This window comes from Anopheles funestus, chromosome 3RL, assembly GCF_943734845.2.
Source record: "Anopheles funestus chromosome 3RL, idAnoFuneDA-416_04, whole genome shotgun sequence".
NCBI classification, from domain to species: Eukaryota; Metazoa; Arthropoda; class Insecta; order Diptera; family Culicidae; genus Anopheles; species Anopheles funestus.
This window is the reverse complement of record NC_064599.1, coordinates 28,033,507-28,057,811: the sequence shown is the minus strand read 5'-3', so window position 1 is coordinate 28,057,811 and position 24,305 is coordinate 28,033,507. Positions and strand designations below refer to the sequence as shown.

The following is a 24,305-nucleotide window of genomic DNA, read 5'->3' as shown; positions in this document are numbered from 1 at the left end:
CCGAAAGAAAAGCGATCGGATTAACAAACGGTTGCTTTTTGGTGTACAAACACTTCAGCATTCAGCAATTCAGCACATCTGTCAAGCACTGTTGATGAAAGTATTTCAACGAAAAGCATCCTCGAGATTTTTCGAATTTAATCAACTCTCGTAAGGAGGTGAGAACGTACCGCGCCCCGGTAGATAAAATATGTTTCCACGCGCAATTTTCCATTTTCGCCAGTCATCCTACAGCTTAGGTAAGTTAAGATTCGTCCACCGTTGTACGGGAAAGTTGAACTGTTTCGTAAGCGAATGACGTTCAGGCTGAACCGTTTACATGTGAAGGGTTCAGCCCGGGGGGCGATGGATTATTGTGTGTTTGTTTTGCTCGGTAGAATTTCTGTACAGGGAAAGCATGGTACATTAAATCGTTTCATTTTGTAAAAAAACGTATACGTGCAATAGTGTAGAAAGTGCAAAAGGTTCAATTTTAGAACATTGGTTGTTGCCACCAACGTCGTGAAAATCTCCCATCTTTGTGGATTGAAAGCGAGTGTTGTGATCTGTTGATTGCATATTGTTGAGCAATTGGACAGCGTCAATTACCGTCTCCCGCATGGCATCGGCACCTTCCCCGGTTTCTTTCACTATGGATGTGCTTGAATCGGTTCTGGTAAAACTGGATGAAGGTGATTACAAATCGGCCATCGATATCATTGCCGACCCAGCAAACGATACCACGATAAAGCTCCAGTCGATGGAATTGGTTTCACTAATTGCCAACAATCTAACCGATGCAAATGCTGAAACTAAACCCGAGTTGTATTCTGCCACGGAAACAATCTTAAATGGTATTGCACATAAGTGCAGCCCTCCGGAAGTGCTGTACGAATTGATGGAAAAAATCCGCACCACTACGAGCGATGATGTGTTCACGAGCCTGCTGAAGTCAATGCAGATTTCTGTTCTACGCCTACCGGTAAAGCGGGCTCGTTGTCTGGAGTGGGTTTTCCAAACAATCATCGAATATCTGGACAAAATTGCCTTGCCAGACGTGCTGAACAAAGATATGGAGGAAAGGGAAGAAGGTCTGCTGGAATCTGAAGAATCCATCCGGCGATTGTTGCAACTTTACATCACGTTGCTACTGTTTCTGGAACCGATCGTCAAACACCTGGATCAACCGTCAAGCAAGGTTTTCTTCGACTCAAGTTTAACGCAGAAAAATGCATTGATTTGTTTCTTGCTTCGCTTGATGGGAAAACTGTTTCCCATTCTTCAACTGCAAAGAATCGAACAACCGAGAAAAACGTTACGCCCGTCTGCGAAATTGTCAGGTAAACATCGAAGCTCGAGTACCAAAAAATTGCCTTGCTAAATTAATAAATTTCAACCCCCTTTTCAGCCGGCAAAAGCTATTCCATCCAAGTTGCGGAGGACATGATCCGATCGTTCGTGCTGCTCGTAAAAGATCCACTGTTTCTGTTACCGTATGGAGAAAAGCGAAACAACCTGCAAAGCAAGCGGAAGAAAATCGATTCCGAAGAGAAAGCAAACAACGATTGTTTTTTGTACCATGAAACGTACACAACGGAGGGTTTTGCTATGTTATTCTATCTTTTGCTTAGCGAAGAATTACTACCGGACAGTGTGCCTCAGATTTACGATCGTCGCTACATTTTTGAAATGGGATTGCGCTACGTTGTGATTTTACTAAGCGGCGAACGTACGGTAGTGTACTTCAAGGGCATTCGATTAGCGCAAGCGTTGGTTAAATTGGTACGGAACATTAAACTTTCTTCGCAAGACTTGCGCGCACCGATTCATAGCACCTTCTGCGAGCGGTATGTGCGAGCATTGGAAAGATCGGGCAGTGTGCGGAACCGCGATGTTGGCATAACCGTGCTAACAGATTACATTCACACTTTCGACGATGAAGGACGGTACATAATTATATCGCATATGCTTAAAACGTTCGATGATGATTCCGTACGAGCGTATGCGATCACCGTTTATAAGGATTTAATAAGCGGTGATATGCGTGACAAAATGAAGGATGAACCACTGGTCCGATGGTACAGTGGAGAAGTTCTGCAGGACATGCTTACCAACCACATATGTGTGCTGAGAAAAGGCGTAAAGACAGATCTGATAGACAATAGTTATAGCATTACGAGTGCACTGTCGGCGCTGTGGGTACTGCTAAAGACTGATCAATGCAACAGGAGCCACATTTGGAACTATTTCGGTACGCTTGAGGCACAGTTCCTGCTAGAGCTTAGAAAGGCAATTGATTTGACCCGTGCGCATTATAAAAATGAAATGAAAGCCACTGCGGAAGACAATAATTCACAGATGGGTGAGGAACATTCGGCCGAGATAACGATTAGCACGCTTAATGGAGAGTTGCCACCGGTTTTGTCAAAGGAGAAAAAGGTAGAACTGTGTCAGGGAATGTTATTGCGGTTGGATATGTTGGATTTTCAGCTGGCAAGAGTAAACGGAGCTATTGAACAAATGAGACGTAGTAATGATAAAAGCGTTTCCAAACTGCCCATGCATGTTGAATAAATTGAATTACAAAATACTTTAAAGATTATATTTGTTAATTGGTTGTAATAAATTTAAATTTAGTTTTCGTTGTAAAATAATGTGTTTTAACAAGTTTTTATAAATTTTCTTTTTTAGGTAGAAATGTGCTATTAAATTCTAAAACGATTGGAAAAGCTGAAACTGCCAAGATCGTGAGCACGATTCCTAGGAGATATTTTGGCAGCAGCGGACTTCTTCGGAGGGCAAACGAAACTTTTGACGATTTCCGAGCGCGTGAAGAAAAGAAAGAACAGGAATATGCAAAACAGCAACAGTCAGCGACAGGTGCGACGGGTACGAGTTCCAACCCACATACAGACACATTTTCATCTACCGCGGACGATGGGGAACCGTCCGATCCTGGCGTGGAACGCACCAAAGCAATGATACTGGATGCAGCGTTAGCATTTGTACAATCACATGGCTGGTCGATACAGGCCATCGCAAAGGGAGCTGAAGCAGTAAACTATCCCAGCGTTAGCCACGGGTTGTTTCCACGCGGTGGAATAGAGCTCGTGCATCATTTCTACAAGCAGTGCAATTTAAAACTCATCGACTACCTCAAACAAGAGACGGCGGACGTGGAAAAGGTTCCAAACCCATCGGATTTTGCACGCAAAGCGATTGAATATCGGCTCCGTTTGCTCGAACCGTACCTGAAGTATTGGCCACAGGCACTCGGACTGATGGCGCTACCGCCGAACGCACCACACTCGTTGGCGAACGTGCTAACGCTGGTGGACGACATTTGCTACTATGCAGGAGATCGTTCGGTCGATGTAAGCAAATCATCTCAAGGCATGTTTAGAAACAAAACGTTCTCATATGTTCTATCGATTTCAGTTTAACTGGTATACACGACGCATTGGGTTAGCGTGTATCTACAAAACGGCAGAACTGTACATGCTGCAGGATACTTCGCCCGGTTTCGAAAAAACGTGGAAATTTCTCGAACGCCGTATGGAAGAGGCTAGCTTAGTGCACGAGTTTTTGGTCAAATCAGAAGATGCTACGCATCATCTGCAAAACGCCGTTGGTTCGGCCTTCACAACGGTAGGCTTGAGTTTGTTTAACACACAAAGAAAGAATTCCTCTTTCATTTAAATGCGCGCTTTTTTTATCATTTCAGGCACGTAACATTCTTGGGTTAAACTTTGATCGTCGATGATATGACTAGCGTGTTTGCGCACTGTACGGGACGCGACAGAAACGAAAAGGAAGGTATTCCTCGCAGTTAGACAAAGTCATTGCACAGTCATTATGCATTCAGTATACCAAAAATATTTGGCTCAGGAATGACAGAAATAAAAGAATCGAGTAATTAAAGAAAAAAGATATACATATATATGTGAAGCAAATGGTAAGAACCAAACAAATGATATTAATTTCATACATTAGAACTTCTTTTTATTGTGTAGTCGATCAATTCTCTGACTGCTTATCTTTGGTGATACAATCGTGACAAGGACAATTATCTATGTACATATTATGTATGTGTGTGTGTGTGTGTGTTCCGTTTGTGAAGACAACTTAGGTCGCACAGAAGTTCATCGCCTTCGTGTTTGGAATTAATCTACTTTGCTAATATGAATGGAGCGAATAGTATTTCCGGCATTGGTTGGCCATTAAGGATGAGGAAACGAACTGTTGAAACGTGATCATGCTATACAGAGTGCATTCGAATTTGCCAATTTGCAGATCAATACGGCGATCAGCTTTGTTTTTCCTACGATCGTCCTGGACGAATCAGCCCCGCCATTTTACCTAATTGAGATTTCACTGGTAGAAGGGACACATATTTATCCTTCGTTAGGTATGAATCGCTTCCTTTACACTACTTCCATTCCAATATCCAAACGCCTAACTAGAGATCGTAGAAGTTCTCCTCTACGTATTCCTTCAGCTTTTCCGGCAGTGGCAGTTCGTCGATCGATTTGGCATCAATCTTTTGCCGTATGATAAAGCGGCATAAATGCTGTAGGGAGGAAACTTCGTAGAAACGATTAACGGGCCTGGTGAGGCGGACAGGAAACGGGGGCATTAGGGTTGTGTCTTGCTTCACATAACCTATCACACCGTATTCGGACTTTTTCATCGTATCCTGTATCAAATCCACCATCGTTTTGTAGTTCGTAGGTGTTGTTAAGCCAGAGAATGACCTGCAGGAAGAAGAAAAGGATATTTAATTATTACACCATTCTGCAAGCGAAATACCCTTAGTGGCCAGTACAACGCTTACCAGTAATTGTTTTCAAAATCAATGCGACAGTGTAGCGTTATTCCGGAACTTCGGAAACTGACCGTAAACTGATGCTTTTCCGTCTGTGAATCCCGTACCAGAAACGTCCCGTTCACTTTCTGGGCAAGCCGTTTCTGGGCTGCTAGTCGTGTCAGTTTGCCCCAGTACCAACCGTACTGTAGCAGATCGATACGCATCTGTGCCATCATGTCGTCCATATCGGAAGCGCTCTGGTCGGTTGGGACAGTAACGGATGATGCGGTTACCAACGGTGGTCTGCTTTCGTCGACCGCATTTGGTTCAGTATCTCTACTGTTCATTATCACAGGTAGGTTGGCATTGGGTGACGAAAACCGTATCGGATTCTGGGCATGCCGTTCAATAACGATCCGTGCGAAATCACTTCCATTTACGCACGTATCGGCCGGAAGTCGATCCTGCGTCACACCACCGTTGCAGCGGCCCGTATCGTTGCAGTTTGTGTTTGTGCTGGCGGTGTTACCGTTTGTCGTGGCCGACCCCAACGTGTTGGCCACATTTGGCTCAAATGCTTTCACCTTGACCGAGGTAAATTTCTTCTGGAACCGTTTGCGCAGGGTGTAAAACACACTACCACCTTCGTGGTGGCTGTTGTGATTGTTTTCATCGCTGGTAAACAACTCATCCTTGACAGCTCCCGCACCATCGTTCTTCTTGCTGTGGGCTGTGGCCACCACCACAGTCGTGGCGGATGAGGACCGCTTTCTTCGCAGCGACAGGAACCAATTGAACCGACAAATACCGTCCGCGGACGATGTACGGGGTGCAGTGGCCGCTTTCGATATTCGATCGGAGTTGGGCCGCCCGTGGGTGCTCGGTCGTCCGCAAGCTTCTGCTGCAACGCTGACGCTATCTGTCTGCTGCTCCATTGTCATCGATGATGGTAAACCACGGTTTGGCGTACTCTAGCGACGAAAGCACACGCAAAATGAACGTTATTCACATTAGATACAGATTCGTCTATTGAGCACCACCGTTAGAAATTGCTTTGCTTTGAGTTTGTGTTTTTGTTTTGCCTTCGGTTCGTAAGGTTTAGCACTGGATTACGGCCAACGTCGAAGCCATTCTTGTTGATAGAGAACGTACGGAAAAATATCGGAATGTTTCGGAGAGCGAAAACATGACAGGAGAGTAGCAGAGAGAAAACTGATGTACAGGGTTCGGCAGCCACACTGCAAAGGATCATAACGAAAAGGCCTTTTCTTGGGCATGATTCGAATAATTAAAATATCCTGATTTGGTTAAATTGTCTCATCTAAACGATTAGTGGTTAATAGTACTCGTTTTCTTGTATTTACACTACGTTTGTGCGAAGTATTTAAAATAGATTGTGCTTTGAAGGGTATTTTTTGTAGTGAAGACTTGCCCTGCGTAGTTTGACATTAGCTGTTGAATTTGGAAGAACGATGTTGACAAAACAGTAAACAACAATAATACTATTTGCAATGCTCTCTTTGAAACCGGAACAATTACGAAAAGCTGTTGAAGATTAATGAGATGGCTAGGCTTAATTGGTATAATTTATTGTTCTTTTTTTTTTTTTGTTCGGTTATAACGGCCTGGCCGTATCAAGACTTATTTTACCACGTAGCAGGATAGTCAGTCCATGGCTACGGGGGGACGGTCCGGATGGGATTTGAACCCGGTCCCTGCCGTGTGGACGGGCGCCGTTTTTCATATGCACCACCGGGCCGTTCCTTAATTTATTGTTCTAGCCAATAACAAACTATTTGTTCACTTTAGATGGCTCTCAATTCAGATAGTTCTTCATGCGGGAAAACATTGCCAAGATGAGATTTGGTACCAGTCCTGTTGGGTGAAGATTGGCGCCGGTACTACTAAACAAATTGTCATTTTGTTCCCAGTTGTGTAGATTCAATAAATTACAGATTACTTACTTTTTATTACTTGTATGTTGTTATAGATTAAGAAGGTTTTAACTCTTAATCTTTTCGTCCCATTCATATGCATCTTTGTTTCATTTTAGATTAATTTAAACAATATTAATATTGCTCTGAGCTGTCTAACACACGGAGGGTTGTCGGTTGGTATATCATTTCAACCGATCCCTTTCCGTTGCTAGTATTGACTTTCTGGTATAAGCCTTTTAAGGCACCATACGAAGATCGTTAAGTCAAGTCGTTAAGTAGAAGATCGTTAATTCAAGACGAATTGATTACGACAATTTTGAAGATGTTTATGCTGTTCTATCACCAGGTCACGCATGTTAGCTCACAACTAGGCTATTTATGACAATTTCGTCTGCCATTTTGGTATACGAAAGAAAATGATCGATTCCAGTTTAGATTCGAAATCAAAAAACTTAATGATCCATCGCAATACGCATTGCATTGATGATTGATTCTTTTGGTACACAATGATCTTTATAAACTGATTAAAAACATATTTTTTTGTTTCTTTACTGTACCCATACCACATAAGAGCACTATATTATTACAGTATTTGAAAAATCAATTCCGAAAGACATGGTACAAATTGTCTCACATGTATATGCTATCCGATCGCTGGAAGAGTCGCTGTCCTCAGCGCTATCGCAGCCACGATGGGAAAGACCCTCGGTTGGTGTTTGTGAGTGAAGGGCTCATCAATCGATGATCGCTTAATTCCATGCTGCGAGCTATTTCTTTTCCCTTCTTGTGCAGTTATCAGTCGGGCCTGACCAATACAAACATAGTTCCCCCCTTAGCAAGCGATAAGGCATCGGGGTGCGTTAACGCCGAGACCGCTAGAGGAAGAAAGCATCAAAAGTGCTCAAATAATAGATTAAGGACTTCAGTCTAGTGCGGCGACTCGACAAGTGCGCGGTTTTTGTGTGATAGTTTAGTTCTTCTTGAAGGCCCTCGTTGATTAAGGGCACAATAGGAAGGAAGTGCCTTCGAAACCGTTGACTGTGCAGCTGTTAGGTTAAGCGCGGTGTGGCCGTTAGTGGACGTGTAGCGACAATACCGTATGGTACCGAAGAGATACACGTTTTCGAACCGCATTCGTACACCAACATGCCCGAGATGGTTGCTTTCAATAGCCCAGAGACGGTCATCCCGACCACCTCCGGTACCGATCGACCAAGGAAACCGCTCAAGAGGAGAACGAGTGCATTGAATACCATATTTTATTACCTCGGTCTAGAGCAGCGAACCGGTGAAGATGCCAAAGAAAACCAGTGCATCCGAATACTTAGTGAGTTGTTGTGTTTTACATTTTCGGTGGCTTTCGTTGCAAATCTTACATCCAACTTCAGTACAACGTAATAAGGTTTTGCGCAAAAACCATCGTACGATTTGTTGATTACGCACTTGGTGTGTGTCTTCTGGTGTGACCATGTGCCTGACAGCTGATGGCAGGTGAAATGTGATGGCTTCTCAAGTGCTAGATTTAAATAATGAACTACGCTGACCTCTGGCGCCTTATCTGTTCGATTTATCATGTACAGGGCACCCGAAAAAAAAGGACGGGACGTCGAAAGTGAAACATAAAGGCGCGCTGTTGGTTCATATCGCGATCGCACTCGTTTTACTGCCCATTCCCAATATACACACCAGTACATACGCTCTCTTTCTTGTTGAAACATTTCCATTCGGACTGATGTAGCTGTGATTTGAGTGTGTTATATTATTTTGCTTTTTTTAAGCCGACACATGCTTTGCTTCCGCATTAGATTCTACCGCGCACCAATCATCATTATTGCTACACAACCGTCTGGGCCAACCCCAAACGGTTTGCCACCAGTGGAATGAGTCCTCTGGCGCTTCGCAACGTACATTAGACACATCTTAGCTGAGCTGAGCGATCGTCACAGCCCAGTATCAACAAATCGACGTTCGACGATCGGTGATATGGGCGAACTATATTCGGCGCTGAAGAAGAGAAGACATTGCGTACAGACGCAATATCAATTTTTGTGAAAGAAAACATGACATTTCGGGTCAAGGATTGTGATCTGCATGTGTGAGCTGGAACAAGAAACAGCAGCAGCAGTCAAGTTAGGTGTAATGATGATGGAAGCTTCTTGTTTCCCTTTGCTGGTAGTGCGCACGCAGCCACAAGCCTCTAATCTAATATAGGAAGTATGTGAAGCTTTAGATTACACCCTGCTCGAGTGGAGTCTGCAACCATTTCGCGCGCTCGCTTCAATTAGCCACACAAACATCCTTTGTATGGTGAATGAAATATGGTTCACCGTTGATCACTTCACCTATCGATACTGTGACGGCATTCTTGCACATGCACTTTAGCGTCTCGTCAACGCCGTTCCCGCTGATTGTTGTGCACAATCGGCAGCGACCTCAAACCACGCAGCAGTAGCAGTTCGGTAGATCGGAATATGCATTTGTCTCTGTGTGCAATGTGTGCATTATCGCAACGCGTTGATCTTGCCGGCAGACCTCAACCCATGTCAAGGAAATTGAAAACATACCCTTTTGTTTCGTGCCACACTCCTGCCCGAATCGGAAGCAATCGGTTTTTACGACAACTGTACATGACATACATATTTCTGGTATTGGAGATTACTGATGTACCTAACAAAAAAAAATCAAAAGACAAAGTCGTTAAAATTGTTGAATTCAATCAATCACAGCTAAAACAACCACTATCACTGAATGAGGTGGGGACAAAAATCCTTCCCTACAAAAGAAAATAGATTTTCGAACGTGTTCTCGTGTGCTAATCACTGCGTTTGCCGCTACTGTGCGCTTGTACCAAGGCCGTAAAAGGTCACTAAGCACGCATCAGAACACGCTGTTGATAATAATTTGGATCCTTTCATCTAGCGCCATAAGTGATTAATAGCTATGTATGTGTGTGATGTGTGTGAGACGTAGTGCCGATCCGTACCAAACCTTTCGGTATGGAGATTTTCAACAATTGGCTTATCGTCTGATGGATGGATATTTGTACAAACATTTAAATCGTACGCTCAGTCTAGCGTCATGCTCAATCGAATCGAGACTTGAAGTAGTTTGTTTTTGTGAAGTGGTATTCCTAGTGTTTGGTTGATTGGTTTGATCTTATATCGTTTGCAAAAAAAGCTTAAATATACTTTAACGGCATTGATGGAGGTTTGAGTAATTCGTCTAGCTTTAGCTATCGTAATACAGTCTCGGAGATCCAACTTGTCCACGTACTTGGTCTTGAGGCTTTGAAAGACTTCTCTACTGAAACCTTTTTTGTTGTTCCACCTTCCCTCTTGACTGTAACGGAGTAACTCTTCTAATCGGAGTACTGGAACAGTACATAAGAATCCTTTTCTTTGAGCGTTGTCACATTTTTATTACATACGCCAAAGCTTTGGCCCGAAGAATCCTTTGTATGATCATCTGAAACAAACTCTCTGATATCCTTCTTCTTAAGCTTTAGGGCATAAAGTTATTATTATGTATCACTTTTAGTCAACTTTTGTGTGAAAAGATCAATGGAATTAAAGGATGTTAAAGTACAGCGAATTAATTTCCTTGGACGAATGTGTAAAGCTAACTATTATGGTACTTCAACACTACTTTTGATACTTTAGGAAGGACTGGAGCTTCACGCCGAAAAAGCTCCTTTCCAACATTTCACTAATGAATACTCACAAATTCGCTGAGCGTTACGGGCAAGATCCAGCAAGATCAAGAATAGCATAGGATTGTTCGCTTGTAACTTACTATACTTTAGGAAGGTCCGGCCGTCCTGAAGTAAATGGAAAGAAACCTCGACTTTTGGGTTTTTCGACATAACGATCACCAAGATTTTATCACGAATCCGAATATTTTTTACTTACTTAGTGAATAGTTCAGATTCTTTGGATTCTTGCGAGGCTTTCCGATATTACTATATTTTCATCCAATATTAGTGGACTAAAGACTGTCCTTTTTCAGCATATGGCAAAAGAAATCCTATACCATTTTCCTCTCTGACTAAAAGGAATTCTGCTTTGGACAGAGTCTATGTCTTTGGCTTTTACCTAATTAATAACTTTATTTCCAATATTTCGAGCCTCTAATTGGACATTAAAGAATACATTGGGAACATTTTGGTTCTACAAAGATTCCATTAAGTTGCTTCTATCATAGAAAATAATTTCCTAAAATAATATTTGTGGTAGAAAGTTTTGAAACTTACTATACTTGGAACAGCTGTGTTCCGAATCTTAATAGTATAATACCAAATATTACTGGGGAATATATTAGAAAATAAAACATCCTCAAGGAATTTTTGATTATATACTTGTATTACATACTTGTATTACTTATACTGGTACTAATACATATGCATACTAATGTTTTTTTCTATTTCCACTTTTCAGTATTTGCCATTCTATTTGTAGTATTTGTAGCAAGTGCAATTGGATTCTTCATCATGTGGTGCACTAACATGTACAACGATTCCCTACTAAAGGTAACTGTCATAAGCGAGTTGGTTGAGAATTTAAATTCAATAATAAAGTACATACGTTTATTTGTTACAGCAATTAATACTTAGAGAAAATTCCACTGCAGCAGAATGGTGGGCTAGACCACCGGTATACCCGTTACTTAAGGTGCACGTATTTAACTACACTAATGCGCAGGAGTTCCTTGACGGTAAAGCAACCAAGCTTAAAGTGGAAGATTTAGGCCCGTACGTTTACAAGGAAACGGCAAAGAAAGTGAACGTGACGCATAATGGTGATGGAACCATCTCATACCGGGTAGGTGAAGAAACGTTGTTACACTATCGATCAATTCAGGGAATGAAAAGAGTTTTGATTATGTTTATTTTTTGCTATATTTTATTAGGAGTATCGCGACATACAGTACCTGCCGGAAGAGTCTAAAGGCAAACCGTTCGATCAGGTCGTGGTACCGAACGTAGTGTTTCTTACCGGAGTTTCCAAGAAACGGCAAGAAGGAACGTGGAATCAAATCACCTTTAATGTGGCCGCTAGTTCGGCTGGATCATCCGCGTTCATCAAGAAACCGGTGGAATCCTTGCTCTGGGGATACGAAGACGAATTGCTAAGTCTCGCCAAATCAATGTTTGGCAATGAAATTGAAACTTCCATGTTCGGCATGCTAATGACGGTAAGCACGATTACTGATGGTAGAAAATATCCAACGAATTAGTGTCTATTAATGCTTCCTTTCTTCTTGCTTCAGCGCAATGGTACCAGTGCGGAGAATTTTACTGTCTTTTCTGGCGAATCTAGTTTGCAGCAATTGGGCATTATCAAACAATTGGATGGAAAACCAAGGCTGGATCTCTGGCATACGGATGAGTGTGATCATGTCGGCGGAACCGATGGGTCCCAATTTCCACCCCATCTGATGGACCGCAAACAACCGCTGAAGGTGTTTATCAAGTCACTGTGCCGAAAGTTCCCGCTCGCGTACGATAGTGAGGTGACAGCACTCGACGGTATTCCGGCGTGGCGGTACAAAATTCCAACGAACGTATTTTCGCATCCCGACGAACACATGCCAAACCATTGCTTTTGCCATCTCGAGTCCGGATCGTGCCCACCGAGTGGATTGTTTAACATTACCGGTTGTTCGATGGGTGCGCCCATCTTTGCCTCGTTTCCGCATTTCTACACCGGCAATCGAATGTTAGTCGAGTCGATTGAAGGTTTGGAACCGGTGCAGGAAAAGCATGAAACATACGCCGACATTCACCCACGGTTAGCTTTTCCGATTGACGGTGCGTCACGGTTTCAGATCAACGTGCAAGTGCAGAAGGCAGCCATGATATCGGGGCTGGAAAAGTTTAACGAAGGCCAGTATTTACCGGTGATCTGGTTGGAAGTTGTGCCGGGCATTATTTCGGACGAACTGCGCGCCATGATCTATCACAGCACGTACAGTGCTAATGCCATCCAGATGTCACTGCGCGTCGGTACGCTGGCGATCTTCGTGCTATCATTTATACTGCTCATTGCCAAATGTTACTACCAGGCAAGAAGTTCCAGGAAAAAGTAATGCTTAGCGTCTGCCGACTCATGACTTGACCGTACACCGAAACGCTAGTTTCGTAAAGCCGCGTGGAGCTTCACGCCGAAAAAGCTCCTTTCCCACATTTCACTAATGAATACTCACAAATTCGCTGAGCGTAACGGGCAAGATCCGTTCGGTAATCGTCCGTCTCCCGTACACATCGTATGCCCTTCTGCAGTAATAGCATAGGATTTTTCGCTCGTAACAAAGTACGTTCAGATTGTTCGAATGATCGATAGCAGATTGTTTGATACGCAGCTACAAGTGCCCTCGTTAGACGTTTTTTGCCTTTTTTGTTTTTTGTTTTATTATCTTAAGATGAGCTTTAGGGTTCTCATAGCCCTGGCTGCCTGCTATTCTCTTCGCGTTAGTGCGCAACTAGATGTGCCAGTTAGTAAGAAATAAGTTAGAATACGTTTTACGTAGTGTATCTGTTTTGTTTTGTGTGTTTGTGTGTGTATTTTTTTTTTATTTGTTGCCGTATCTTGTAAATTAACTCCATCCCTTTCTGCGTCTTTGCCCGATCTAGCCTACATCCGTGTATGTAGTACGATCACATACCTGCTTCTACCACTTGCACCGATATGCATGCGAACGGAGGAAAAAATCGCTTTAGAACGTGCTTCGATGCGCTGCATTGCATCGCTACACTGCAGTTGTAGCACCGGGGGGAGGATCGTACTAGCTAAGCTATTAGTGGGGCAGATTGTTTCAGTACTGCGTATTACGGTGCCCGAACCCGGGCCCCGTTCAATTTGCCGCTGAGAACCGTTTGGTGGCGGTCTGATAGTAGATAATGATAATAGCAAAGCCGTTTTGCCGTAAGTGACGTACCATGTTGAAGGCAATAAAACAAATTCCGTTGCTGATGTGTAGATGTAAAATGATCGTATCGATGCATCGGACTGCATTGTTTGATTTGGTGAAAGAAAAACGAGCTGTCCGGGTTATTATAGTTGAATGTAACGCCGATGATCGCTTGCCTTATGATGTTTGAATATTTTTGAAGGGAACTATTCGTTCTAGAATATATATTTTGATGATTTGCTAGATTAAATACAGCTCAATTACACACCTGGTTTGGGTTCAAATCTTGATCAAACTTAGATAGCTACCCAAAGCCAGGGCTTTTAGAATTCTGCCTATCAAGAAACTGAGGTTCTTTGAGAACTTATTTCTAATCTTCAACGTCTACTTCAGGATTGTAACGGTGTAGCGAAAGTTTACTTCCTATTCATCAGCAAGCTTGCTATCCTCATCCTTGTCGTCAACTAGGCCTGCTAGAGCTGCTACGAACAAGAATTTATCACTCACAATTTCCTATTCTTGTTTTGAATTTTACCGTTTTTCTTGACCTCGATGAGAAACTTATTTCAACAAATTTGCATTAAAATACATCAATTGATCAATTTTGCTAAATTTCTCAAACAAAAATTTAAGGCTATATCCTTAGGACACTTTCAAATTTTTAGAATTTTTTAAATTTTTTTATTATTTTGTATTGTGTTTTTTATTGTAAGCATTATTTGAATGAAAAGAAACTTATTTCAACAAATTCGCTTTAAAATACATCAATTTGTAAATTTAGCTAAATGCCGGATTTTATGCTGGATTCCACTCTCCACTACTTAGATATCCACTGCTCCCATGCGTCACTCTAGCCATGGTCAGAATAACCCTTTTCTTAAAGCACTTTTAACCTCTAACGATTCATATTACCTGTTCGATTCCGGATCTCTTTTATCCCAAATTCACCAACGCCCAACCAAAGTGTCCAATTTCATTCATTTACTTTAGCAAAGTCAATTTCCTTGTAAATGGCGTCGGTCTTCTTATGATAGGTTTTATAAGAATATCAATTTGAAGCGCTGTTTCGCATTCAGAAGTGGCTATCTAACTACGATTAAATATACTCAAGGAAAGCCAGACATGGTAGATCAAGATCTCGTGAAGTTGCAGTGTCAAACATAAAAAATGAGGTCTTCCTACCGCCTACCACATGTTACGTAGCCGAAGAGACAATACGGCCTAGCTTTACACTACTTCAAACGATATGCTAATCACCTATAACCACCTATAAACCATTACCATTAGCGTTTGAGAATAGCCAGTTTCAGTGAAAAACCTTCCCAAAGTGATGTCAAAAAAATGGAGCATTACAAACAAATACATCAACCTATTCGATTCGCTTCCATCCCCAAAATGAACGTTCGATTGTCTACGTAATGTCCGCCCTCGCCCACACAAAAAAAAGTTAACCAAACTTTCCATACACTCCTACAGATGTGCATATATTTTGCATCATTTATATTGCTAACCTTTCTAATATAATCAGCATCCATCTTTCTCCCGTTCACGCGATAGGCGCACGATTTCTGTTCACTTTCCGTGAGCGCGTCTGTGTGTAGGCAAGGGGACGCGCAATTATAACGTGTCTGGTTTTGGTCTTTTGGCGTTATGATGAAGTTTTCACCGTGAACCATTTTGAAAGAAAACATTATCATTTTTGTATAATTCATCAGCACATTTTGCTCACTGCCCCCGTTAAGCGATGCCCGTTTGTTGAGTGTTGAGTTGTGTCATGTTCTGCACAGCTGGGGGACTTTCTTTCGTAGCGAAACTACCGACCAGGTACCGGAATGCTTCCTGCACCGGTCTAGGTCAAATGTGCCAGCGTCATGTGTAGCGGCTGTTCATAAACAAAACAAACAACGTTCATCGCAATTAGCAAAACATCAATCCGCAGCGCAGGAGCTTGACGTTTTGCGCGTTTCCTCGCTTGACTAGCATTGAAGTCTTTCGATGAGTGACCGTAACGATTGGAACCGAAAAAGCTAAAGGTAAAGAAATTAAAAACCAATCGAAAGCCAGCAGTAAGTAGACACGGTCAGTCCTCATATTTCGACCTCCAGTCTGTTTCGGAAATCGGAAAGTCTGTTTCCACGGGTTCGCAATGAAACCACCGCTTAACCCTTTAGTGCAAGATAGTACTAAAGAAACCTGTGTGTTTACTACAACAGGACAACTAATATTTGGTAGTAAAGATTTTATGATATCATTTGTCTTCAAATTTCCTTCCATTATTCCAACACGATCAGTTTGTAGCAGCAAAAGATCACCCCGGAGTGCCTTCCGGAGGGTTAGTATGGTGGCAGGAAAGCAAACACCATAATCTATCCGATGGTCAACCCCCACACACAAACGCAACCACTGATCGTATGGGCGATCGCGCAACGCACATCGGACGGTTCAGTCGGTTGGTTGAACTCGACACGTTCGGAAGTAAGTCCCGCGTACGGTGTGGAACCGTCACACAAACACACACACACGTACGCACGGAAAACCTTTCCCAAATTCCATACAATCGCTCGGTCAGTCCTTCGGTGATTACTTTTTTTTACGTTACACGTGTACACCGGTTAGCGGGTTTTTGTTTAGTTTAGTGCCCAGGCGTGTGTGTGCCCTTTTTTTTCTTCAATATCCGCCCGTCGTCTGGATAGTGCGTACGCGTTTCTGTGTGTTGTGTTTAGTTCCTTAGTTCCTCACTTTTTTTGCAGTTCGCAATCCCGTTACGGATGTTACCGGGGGGGGAAAAAAAAAGAAAAATAATTCGGTCACAGTCCAAGCGTTACGCTTCTTAAGCCGAAACAGGGAGCGAAACGTAACGGTGCTACCGGTGTGATGATTCGTTCAACTTTGTCATCTTTGGTTTCGCGCGTTATAAAATGTTCATTCAAAAAGGTCCCAAAAAATGCTTATCATTGACATAATTTTATAAGGTTGCGTTCCTCTCGGGGGCCTCTTTGTCAGTGGCGGTGAAATGACGTTATACGTTACCTCAATATTTGGTCGCGTTTTCCCGTGCTCAGATCACAATCGGCTGATGTTTTGCTTTTGTTTACTCTCACTTTACTCCCCGTTTTTTTTTACTTCCGGATATTTGGCCAAACCTTGCCGAAAAAAGCTTTCTACTTATGAGTGTTTTTTTAGATGTTTTGTTTCTTTGGTGCATTTTTTCTTCTTTGTTTATTGACGTCACGTACCAATATTGTTTTTTATATTTGTTTAGTATCGTAGCTTTCCATCCAACAACGTTTCCGTGTATGTGTGCTGTTCCGTACCAAAGTTCGATTGTGTTGCGAAAACAAAACAAAAAAATCACCCCCGAAATTGATGCCAGTTCCCAGCCAGCTTTAGCAAACAAAAGGCTCCTACGCGTGGCCTTTACTTACGGTGAGGATCAAGTGTGATCGTAACCTCCCGTGTGCGTGTTTGTGCATATGTTTGTGTCACAGTGATTGGTGTTGTGTGAAAATCATCTCCACTTCACGAAGGGGTGCTGACATCATCCAACGGTCCTTGCTGGTTCAAGGGGCTTTCCGCTCAACTTGAGTGAGACAGATCCGAACAGAAACGATCGCCGAAGCCGTCTACTAGTGTTGCCACCTCGGCCGGATCGGTTCACCTAGCAGCAGATTCGTCGCAGAGGGAAACCAAAAAAAGGTCGGAACCAGCTCATCATGTTTCTCGGAAGGCGCAACTTTAAGCTGTGTAAGTGTGCTTTCCAATATTTTTAAACGTAACGTAATATGACTCATCTGTGTTCGCAATGTGTACGGGATCCTTTCCAATTCGCCATTCCCATTCGGTCAATGCAAGCAAAAACTCGCAAAAGTCGCTTTTGGAAAATTATCTGTGCCCCCTTTTTTTTGGAAGGTGGAAAATTTTCTCTTTACACACACAAAACAAAAGAAAAAGATAAATACATTGCCACATGCACCGTGCATCGGCGTGTGGTATCAATTGTTTTTATTTTTTATTTTTATCTGGTTTCGATACTCTCTCGCACTGCGGCCTTTCTTCCAAAACAAGCACGAAACTGTCGTGCTGCATGCACCGTATTACGTTGCGTGGATTTAAGTTTTGCTAACCGACGCATGACCACAGCCAATACCGGTGCGCAAACTTTAGCGCAAAGCGCACGAAACGTACGCTGTACAGCTGAAACGATTGCTTCGCCACTGCACCGTGAGGCCCTGCCGAGAAATCGATCAGTTTCACTGTCAGTAGGTCACGTGCCGTGCTAAGATCCTTGGTTTTGTTTTTTGTATGCGAAAACGGTACGCAGGCAGGAGAGGTGGTAAAATGGTTCATGCGTCTACTAATCCCAAAAACGCAACCGAAATTTTCCTCCACCCTGAACAACGGCTGTAGCGGCGAATCGGTTCGATGCGGTTTTTTGCGCGCCCGGACCCACTCGGATGTGAAGCGATAATTGATCTCGCTTATATTTTGGTGTGTGGATTTTTTTTGGTTAATGTTGAAGGCGTTTTCTTTCCTAAATGCGAAAAAAAACACTTCTCGGACTCTGCGTGCGCTAATGCAAGAAGGAATTTCATTCGAACAACGTGCTGATAATTAGTGCTAATGGTCGCAAGAGGTAGTGAGAACGCTTTTAGACAATTTAACTGTTTCTAATGATTGTAATGCGATTAGAAATAGAATATAGAAACTTGCGTGTTTGTTACCATTGGACTCAATTCTTGCAACGGTTGCACACGCTTGTTTGTATGTCCGTGTCTTATGTGTACACAGTTGTGTTGAAAACACTGCAATAATTAACAGATTAGAACATATAAAGCAAACAAAAACACGTGGAACAATTGTGTTTTTTAAACAATTTCGAAGAACTCAACAATGGTTCAGAATTTTTTAGAGATTGTATTATGGAATACATATATAAATTACAGTTACAATACATATATAAATTACGAATTTTTTAAAAATGAAAATTAATTCTTAATTCTGAAAAATGAATCAATCAAAATAACTGATTCAGTAGTTCTAGTGTTAAATAGCGAATAATTTAGAGCGATAAAAATATATTTTTGAGGGCATAGTTTTATTTACTTTTTTCTATTAAGAAATGTAAAACTTTTTACATGTATTTTGTTGTTGATTATTTATCAACACCTTTAAAAAGTATAGTGATATTGTGCTAATTACCACTAAAATTTAAAGCGTTTTAAGCGTTTTTTGTGGTTACTTTTTTTTGGTTCAATTAAGATCGTTCTCTTGGAGTTCATCCTAAAGAAAAGATTTGTAAAAGTTATTCATCAACTGCTTTAGGATTACTAAACTCCAACAATTCGTGTGATTACAATGAAGCGTTTCACTGAAAATTACTGATCCGGTAGTTCTAGTGTAAAAATATTAAATAAAAATTCAGAAACTGTTAGTGTTGTAACCGAAATATGATTTAAATTATATCACCTAACAAACATTGAAGCAGTACATCACAAGGACATGTGCTACTTCAGCAAAGGGGAAATAAAACATTGTTTCGAAAGGGGTTTGTTATTTTTATTGCATTGAGTTCCAAATTTTACAGCATAATTACTGTTGGATGTAACAAAACATTAACCATTGGATATAAAAGCATTCATGCAGTAGAATGCTCGTCGATCATTTAGATCAATTATTTGCCTGCTTCCTCATTGTGTTCACCATTGAAAACGTATCATTGCACTGTTTCTTATGGTAATTATAAAAAAAAGTGATTGTTCAAATTGAAGCGCGCAAGTGATTCATTTCGAAGATGACCCTCAATGCTTTTGGGTTCTACAGCGGTGAAACACTTGTCCATGATTCCTGACACATTAGGGTAGTGTTAATTTCAGACTACCTCCACAAAATGTGTGGTTTGTTGTCTATGCGCCGAGCGTTCCTAATGACCAATGGGTGGCAATTGTACTGGGAAGGGGAGGAGATGGAGAGTTAAACAAGACAAGAAATACTCTACAACCTTCACTGACTTATCGGTGTGGATGCGTGACTTCGTTACCAAATGGCTCTAGCTCAGGTCGGTAGCGATCGGTTGTTTTAGTGCTACAGAGTGCTTCAAAGTATTAGCGTTTTGCTTCAATGTCAATGGTACTAAATGAAATCTAGGCCTGCATCATTGTGCTCACACCGACGCGTGCGGTGAAGGAGGGAAAATAAAACAATCAGTTATTTTCATCGATTCATTAGTCACGTTTTGTTGTTTTGTTTTGTTTGTTAAATGAGACACATGCAACTTATCATTTAAAAATCTATCTAACGTAAAAATACTTGTTTTGTACTTGTCTTAACAGATAGCCACTGAAATGAGCCGAAAAATGTTACCTTTTAGCATGTTTTTTTTAATTCTGATATTTTGTATAATTTTGTAAAATAAACGATCTCTTGCTCTTTTGTCCAATGATAAAAACAAAAAAATCAACTGAAATGTAATCTGCCATCAAAACCAACACTCAAGTGTAGTTGATTCAAATTTTGCTTGAAAGTGTTTGACAGCTCTGATCTATAAGCGCCGCAAAGTATGCAATGTGATGTTCACTTGTTTCAAATTGCGTTAAGCGTTTTGCTGCCACGTTTTGTTTGTTGTTTATAGTTTTTATTTTTACTACTCAATCATCTCTTGGTTTATATTGCAATATTTATGTATTAGGAAAAGTTTGTTATACATTTTTTTTAAATAAATATTTCAAACATTTAAACATTTGTTTTTGGCTTTAATATTTATTGCTTTAATGTACTTCTCTTTGCATTGATTCGCAACATACTATTCATAACAATGCATACAATTATGTACACAATATTCCTTATTGTTTTTAGACTTTAATACTTCCTCTCTATATTTTTTTTGAAGACTCTTTCCAATCTTTCACCATTTAGCAAATAGCCTTGAACATTCTAGCGCATAGCAGTAGCTTACTAATTGCTTTCAAATGCTCTCAAACCATCTCTAACGGGGACGCATTTGCATGTCTGTTTCACGCCCTTCGGTTACGACCAACAATGTAGTAAGGTCAGTCTAGCTGAGCAGATTAAGTTGTGTGTCGCGAATTCACAAACTTCAACACGCCCAACACGACCACATTCGGTATGCCATAAAGGTACAGTTTTGACCATTCGTAAAAGGTTACAGTACAGTACGAGCGGTACGCTGAATATGACCTTCGATTATGACTAGACGGGCGTGCGAATCCTTGTAAGCACAATGAACCATATGCAGTGCGGCTTTTTTTTCTTTTAATTTTACATGAACATCACTCAATGGTTCCATCGTTTCATTGCAACTAACAGAGCCGGGTGTGATTTTAGCAGGGCAATAATATTGATGACAATACCTGATGGTATGCGCTCAAAAGTAACCATAGTCAACATAACCTTAACATGAGTCATTGAGTGATTTTTGTTTTGTTTTGCTAAATCAAACAAAATTGCTCCATGAAAATGTCACTCACAGCTAACAAATAACAAACAAACAAAAAAACCTACAGCTTCAATTGCTATCGAAGAACATCTTGTTTTCGAGTGATTCGACAAGATGAAACCGTTCAAGAAGCTTTTATGCAAAACAAAACATTGCCCCGAAAAAAAATGCTCCGTCACGCTGTATAGGAATTATGGTCATGCTGTTGGAGTTTTCAATTATATGGCGACAAAAAAAACGCACACATTAAGCATCATTTATAGAATATTCTTTTTGAGTATTGCAAAACGTTAAATTCCAAACTGTGTGTGTGGACGCCTGGAAGTTGATTCACAACGTCCGAGCCGTCCAGTTCCAGGAAGCTATGCTTCTCACGCAAATCGTTGTCCAGTGACGTGTAACGATGTTGTTGATTGCTACCCTTCGCAATGGCGGACCATTTGCGTCCGGTTTAGTTGCGTATCGTCGTACCCCGGTACGGCAGGATCCTCAAACTGTTTCCTATTACGCCTTCTAAACCTTCTTCCATTATATCACTCAGCTAGAAAACACGTTTTTCCAAGTGATAGTAATTAAATGCCTTCTCCCTCCTCGCCGGGGTGTACTGTCACCTCGATGGCATTCGCGATCGATTCTTATTATACAAAATTGTTAGAAGGTCAACAGAAACGAGTCACCTTTTCGTTGAGGTAGATTTGCGCTGTTAAGCGCCCGGGATGCTGCTAAGCGTTTGCTTGCTATCAGTGGGAAAAAAGGGGTAAGATGGTGGAGGGGAGGATAGGGGAGGGAAGCTTTATCACTCAGAACAACATTTGGAATAATTAGCATAAAATTGCAAGCTTACAAAAAAAAATACAACGAAGCCTGTTATCAAACCGAACGATCGACAGTAAACGCGCTAGTTGAAGCTGGTATTGTGGCAAGTTTAGTTGCTACTATTCTAGTTTTCTAGTAATGTGCCTCAAGTTGCGGCAAAACATTATACACTGGTTGTGTGACGGTTCGTGGCTACGATTACAGCGCGAAAACGACCGATCGTGATCGTCCGGAACTAAGCGCAACCGAATTTTGTTTTGTTTTTCCCACCCCACCCCCGGGTCTAGAAGGTGAACTGATTTTTCCCACCCAGAGAGCAATTAAAAAATAGTTTTTGTACACACAAACACATACAGCCGTTTTTAAAATTTGAATCGTATCAGTGTATCAGCAATCCATGGTGAATGATCGCGACCCATGCGAAATGCACCGCGATATGAAGCAAATCAGTGTAAAGCCATGGAAAAAAACACACAACAATTCAGTTACAGTTTAAAAGAAGCTGGAACTGGAAAACTAAGCTGCCCGAGAATCATTTCTCATCGTTAGGGAGAATTATCCCCCCCCCCCTCCCCTCAATTCCCGTCGGCACATTGATTCTACTCATCAAAAGTGGTTTCTTGATTAATGAACAGCACAGGTTGCGAAAATCGCGCAACGAGCGCCGCACGTGGAACAAACATTTGCGTGATCAAGCGAAAATAATTGGCTAATTGTGAAAAGTGATAAATCTTTTTTTCTGTACAATTTACACCTAATGATATTGATCGTCGGTGTTTTTTTTTTGCTGTATTCTTGTTTTGTCTCATTTCCTTAACGCTTTTAGCTGGTTTTTCTACAGCTCACATTTCTCGTTCACCTTTTAACCTTGATCTCGCCTTGTTCTTATCGCAATCTCACGGTTGTCCTTGATAGAATGTTCCTGTTTGTTCTACAACAACAAAAAAAGAAAACGATTCTTTTAGGAAAAGAATTAAAGAATTTATATGATAATAAGGTCGTCTGGTTGGGTCGAACGGAGACAAGAGATGCGGAAATTCAAACTCGATCAGACACGGCGACAACCTCTCCGCAGGAAGATTTTCGACCACAATCGGTATGAATATTTAAGCATGTTTATCGACTACCCGCATCACGACACCAAACAAAAATAAACACATAATTTGAACGCTTCTTGCATTCGGAACCGAATTCCGAATACCGGTAACCGGTATTGATCTAAAAGTTTAAGTATTTTTTGAATAAATAAATCCAACATCACAATCACTTCGCGAGAATGTTTCCATACGTCAGCAGCATTTGTTAATGGATTTCCTAGAACATTGATGTTGCTGCTTTTAGGCACATCCCACACAACGAACTTTGCGCTTGGGCTGGCAAGTTCATTATTTATTGTTACGCCGTTTTGTGTGCTTTTTCTTTGCTCTTCACTTCTCTCGCACCATCATCAGCATCTTTTAGCTTACGATAATTTGTTGATTTTCTGGTGGCTTCGTTTCGGGTTACCACAATTTGTCTACACAAACACACACACACACACAGAGCATCGCGGAGGCTGCTGCAAGATGAAACGGTGTCGTGCTCCGTACCGATAATGTTGATCGTTTTGCGTCAGCAGTTTACCACAATGTTGTGCTGCCGATTCGTTGATTCGTTTGCTGCCGGTAAACAAAACAAACAGAAAAATAAAACTCTGACCAGAAACAAGGGGAATATGGTTATTTTTGCTTACACTGTCTGGCGTAACCAGAGTCAAGTCGAGAACAGAAAGAAAAACAAGATGGATGAGGGAGAAATGAAAAGACCTTCAATGTCCTTGCCCACGGTTTCGACGGTTTCTTTCCGAAATGGTGTGAGGAGCATAGCAAACTGTGGCCGATCGAGGCCGTTTGGAGGCCAACGATGATTAGAAACTGAATTTAAACTAGCTTATCCATGTTTGACAGACGGTTCGGTTGAGCGCCAATGTCTACCGTGGTAATTTGTCATCGAAACAGATCAACCATGATGTTCCACTGTCCCATGCTTCATTAGCGCCCGAACTTACCTTCGGCGACGGTTTCTTTAGCCGATCTGCCACAACCACTGAGCAAACATATAGCCGAAGACAATAGAAGGTAACCTTTTCTTCCTTCAGCCAAAGTAAGAAATTGTGGTTATGCTTCGTTTTCAAATAAATAATAAGAAACACAAAAGCGCGAATGTGAAGGAAATAATAATCAACTTTAAATCATATAATTTCAATGGTGAGCAAAAATTGGTATTGTCCAGCTCTTACGTAAATGATCCCCGATCGAGATGAAAGATGAACCCATCAAGAAGTGTGGTTTAAAATAACTTTGTTTTTTGCGCCCAAAAAAGCGTGTGACATTTAAATTGCACCAAGCAATACCACCGCGGACGTTAA

At 41.5% G+C, this 24,305-nt stretch overlaps 5 protein-coding genes across 5 annotated transcripts in view; 4 read left to right on the top strand and 1 right to left on the bottom strand.

Moving 5' to 3' along the window:
- Window positions 1–51: 51 nt before the first annotated feature.
- LOC125768747 (ubiquinone biosynthesis protein COQ9, mitochondrial) lies at window positions 52–3,907 on the top strand. The gene is made up of 4 exons (XM_049436806.1): window positions 52–239; window positions 2,671–3,353; window positions 3,418–3,627; window positions 3,704–3,907. Exons 1-4 carry the CDS (start codon window positions 191–193, stop codon window positions 3,740–3,742), a joined length of 981 nt encoding a protein of 326 aa, XP_049292763.1. The 5' UTR covers window positions 52–190; the 3' UTR covers window positions 3,743–3,907.
- Window positions 257–2,579, top strand: LOC125768740 (uncharacterized). The gene is made up of 2 exons (XM_049436794.1): window positions 257–1,319; window positions 1,388–2,579. Exons 1-2 carry the CDS (start codon window positions 599–601, stop codon window positions 2,551–2,553), a joined length of 1,887 nt encoding a protein of 628 aa, XP_049292751.1. The 5' UTR covers window positions 257–598; the 3' UTR covers window positions 2,554–2,579.
- Window positions 3,908–3,955: 48 nt separating the features above from the next.
- Window positions 3,956–6,020, bottom strand: LOC125768745 (uncharacterized). Its single transcript, XM_049436803.1, has 2 exons — window positions 4,814–6,020; window positions 3,956–4,733 (listed from the first exon to the last, which is right to left on the bottom strand). Exons 1-2 carry the CDS (start codon window positions 5,725–5,727, stop codon window positions 4,439–4,441), a joined length of 1,209 nt encoding a protein of 402 aa, XP_049292760.1. The 5' UTR covers window positions 5,728–6,020; the 3' UTR covers window positions 3,956–4,438.
- An 895-nt stretch (window positions 6,021–6,915) lies between these two features.
- Window positions 6,916–13,706, top strand: LOC125768741 (scavenger receptor class B member 1). Its single transcript, XM_049436795.1, has 5 exons — window positions 6,916–8,050; window positions 11,157–11,248; window positions 11,319–11,540; window positions 11,629–11,913; window positions 11,989–13,706. Exons 1-5 carry the CDS (start codon window positions 7,870–7,872, stop codon window positions 12,805–12,807), a joined length of 1,599 nt encoding a protein of 532 aa, XP_049292752.1. The 5' UTR covers window positions 6,916–7,869; the 3' UTR covers window positions 12,808–13,706.
- A 2,325-nt stretch (window positions 13,707–16,031) lies between these two features.
- The window catches only part of LOC125768742 (scavenger receptor class B member 1-like), a 29,607-nt gene continuing 21,333 nt past the window's right edge, over window positions 16,032–24,305 (top strand). The window contains exons 1-2 of the mRNA XM_049436799.1: window positions 16,032–16,104; window positions 16,892–17,373. Coding sequence (XP_049292756.1) covers window positions 17,343–17,373 — 31 coding nt within the window. The 5' untranslated portion in view covers window positions 16,032–16,104; window positions 16,892–17,342. The remainder of the gene's footprint in view (window positions 16,105–16,891; window positions 17,374–24,305) is intronic.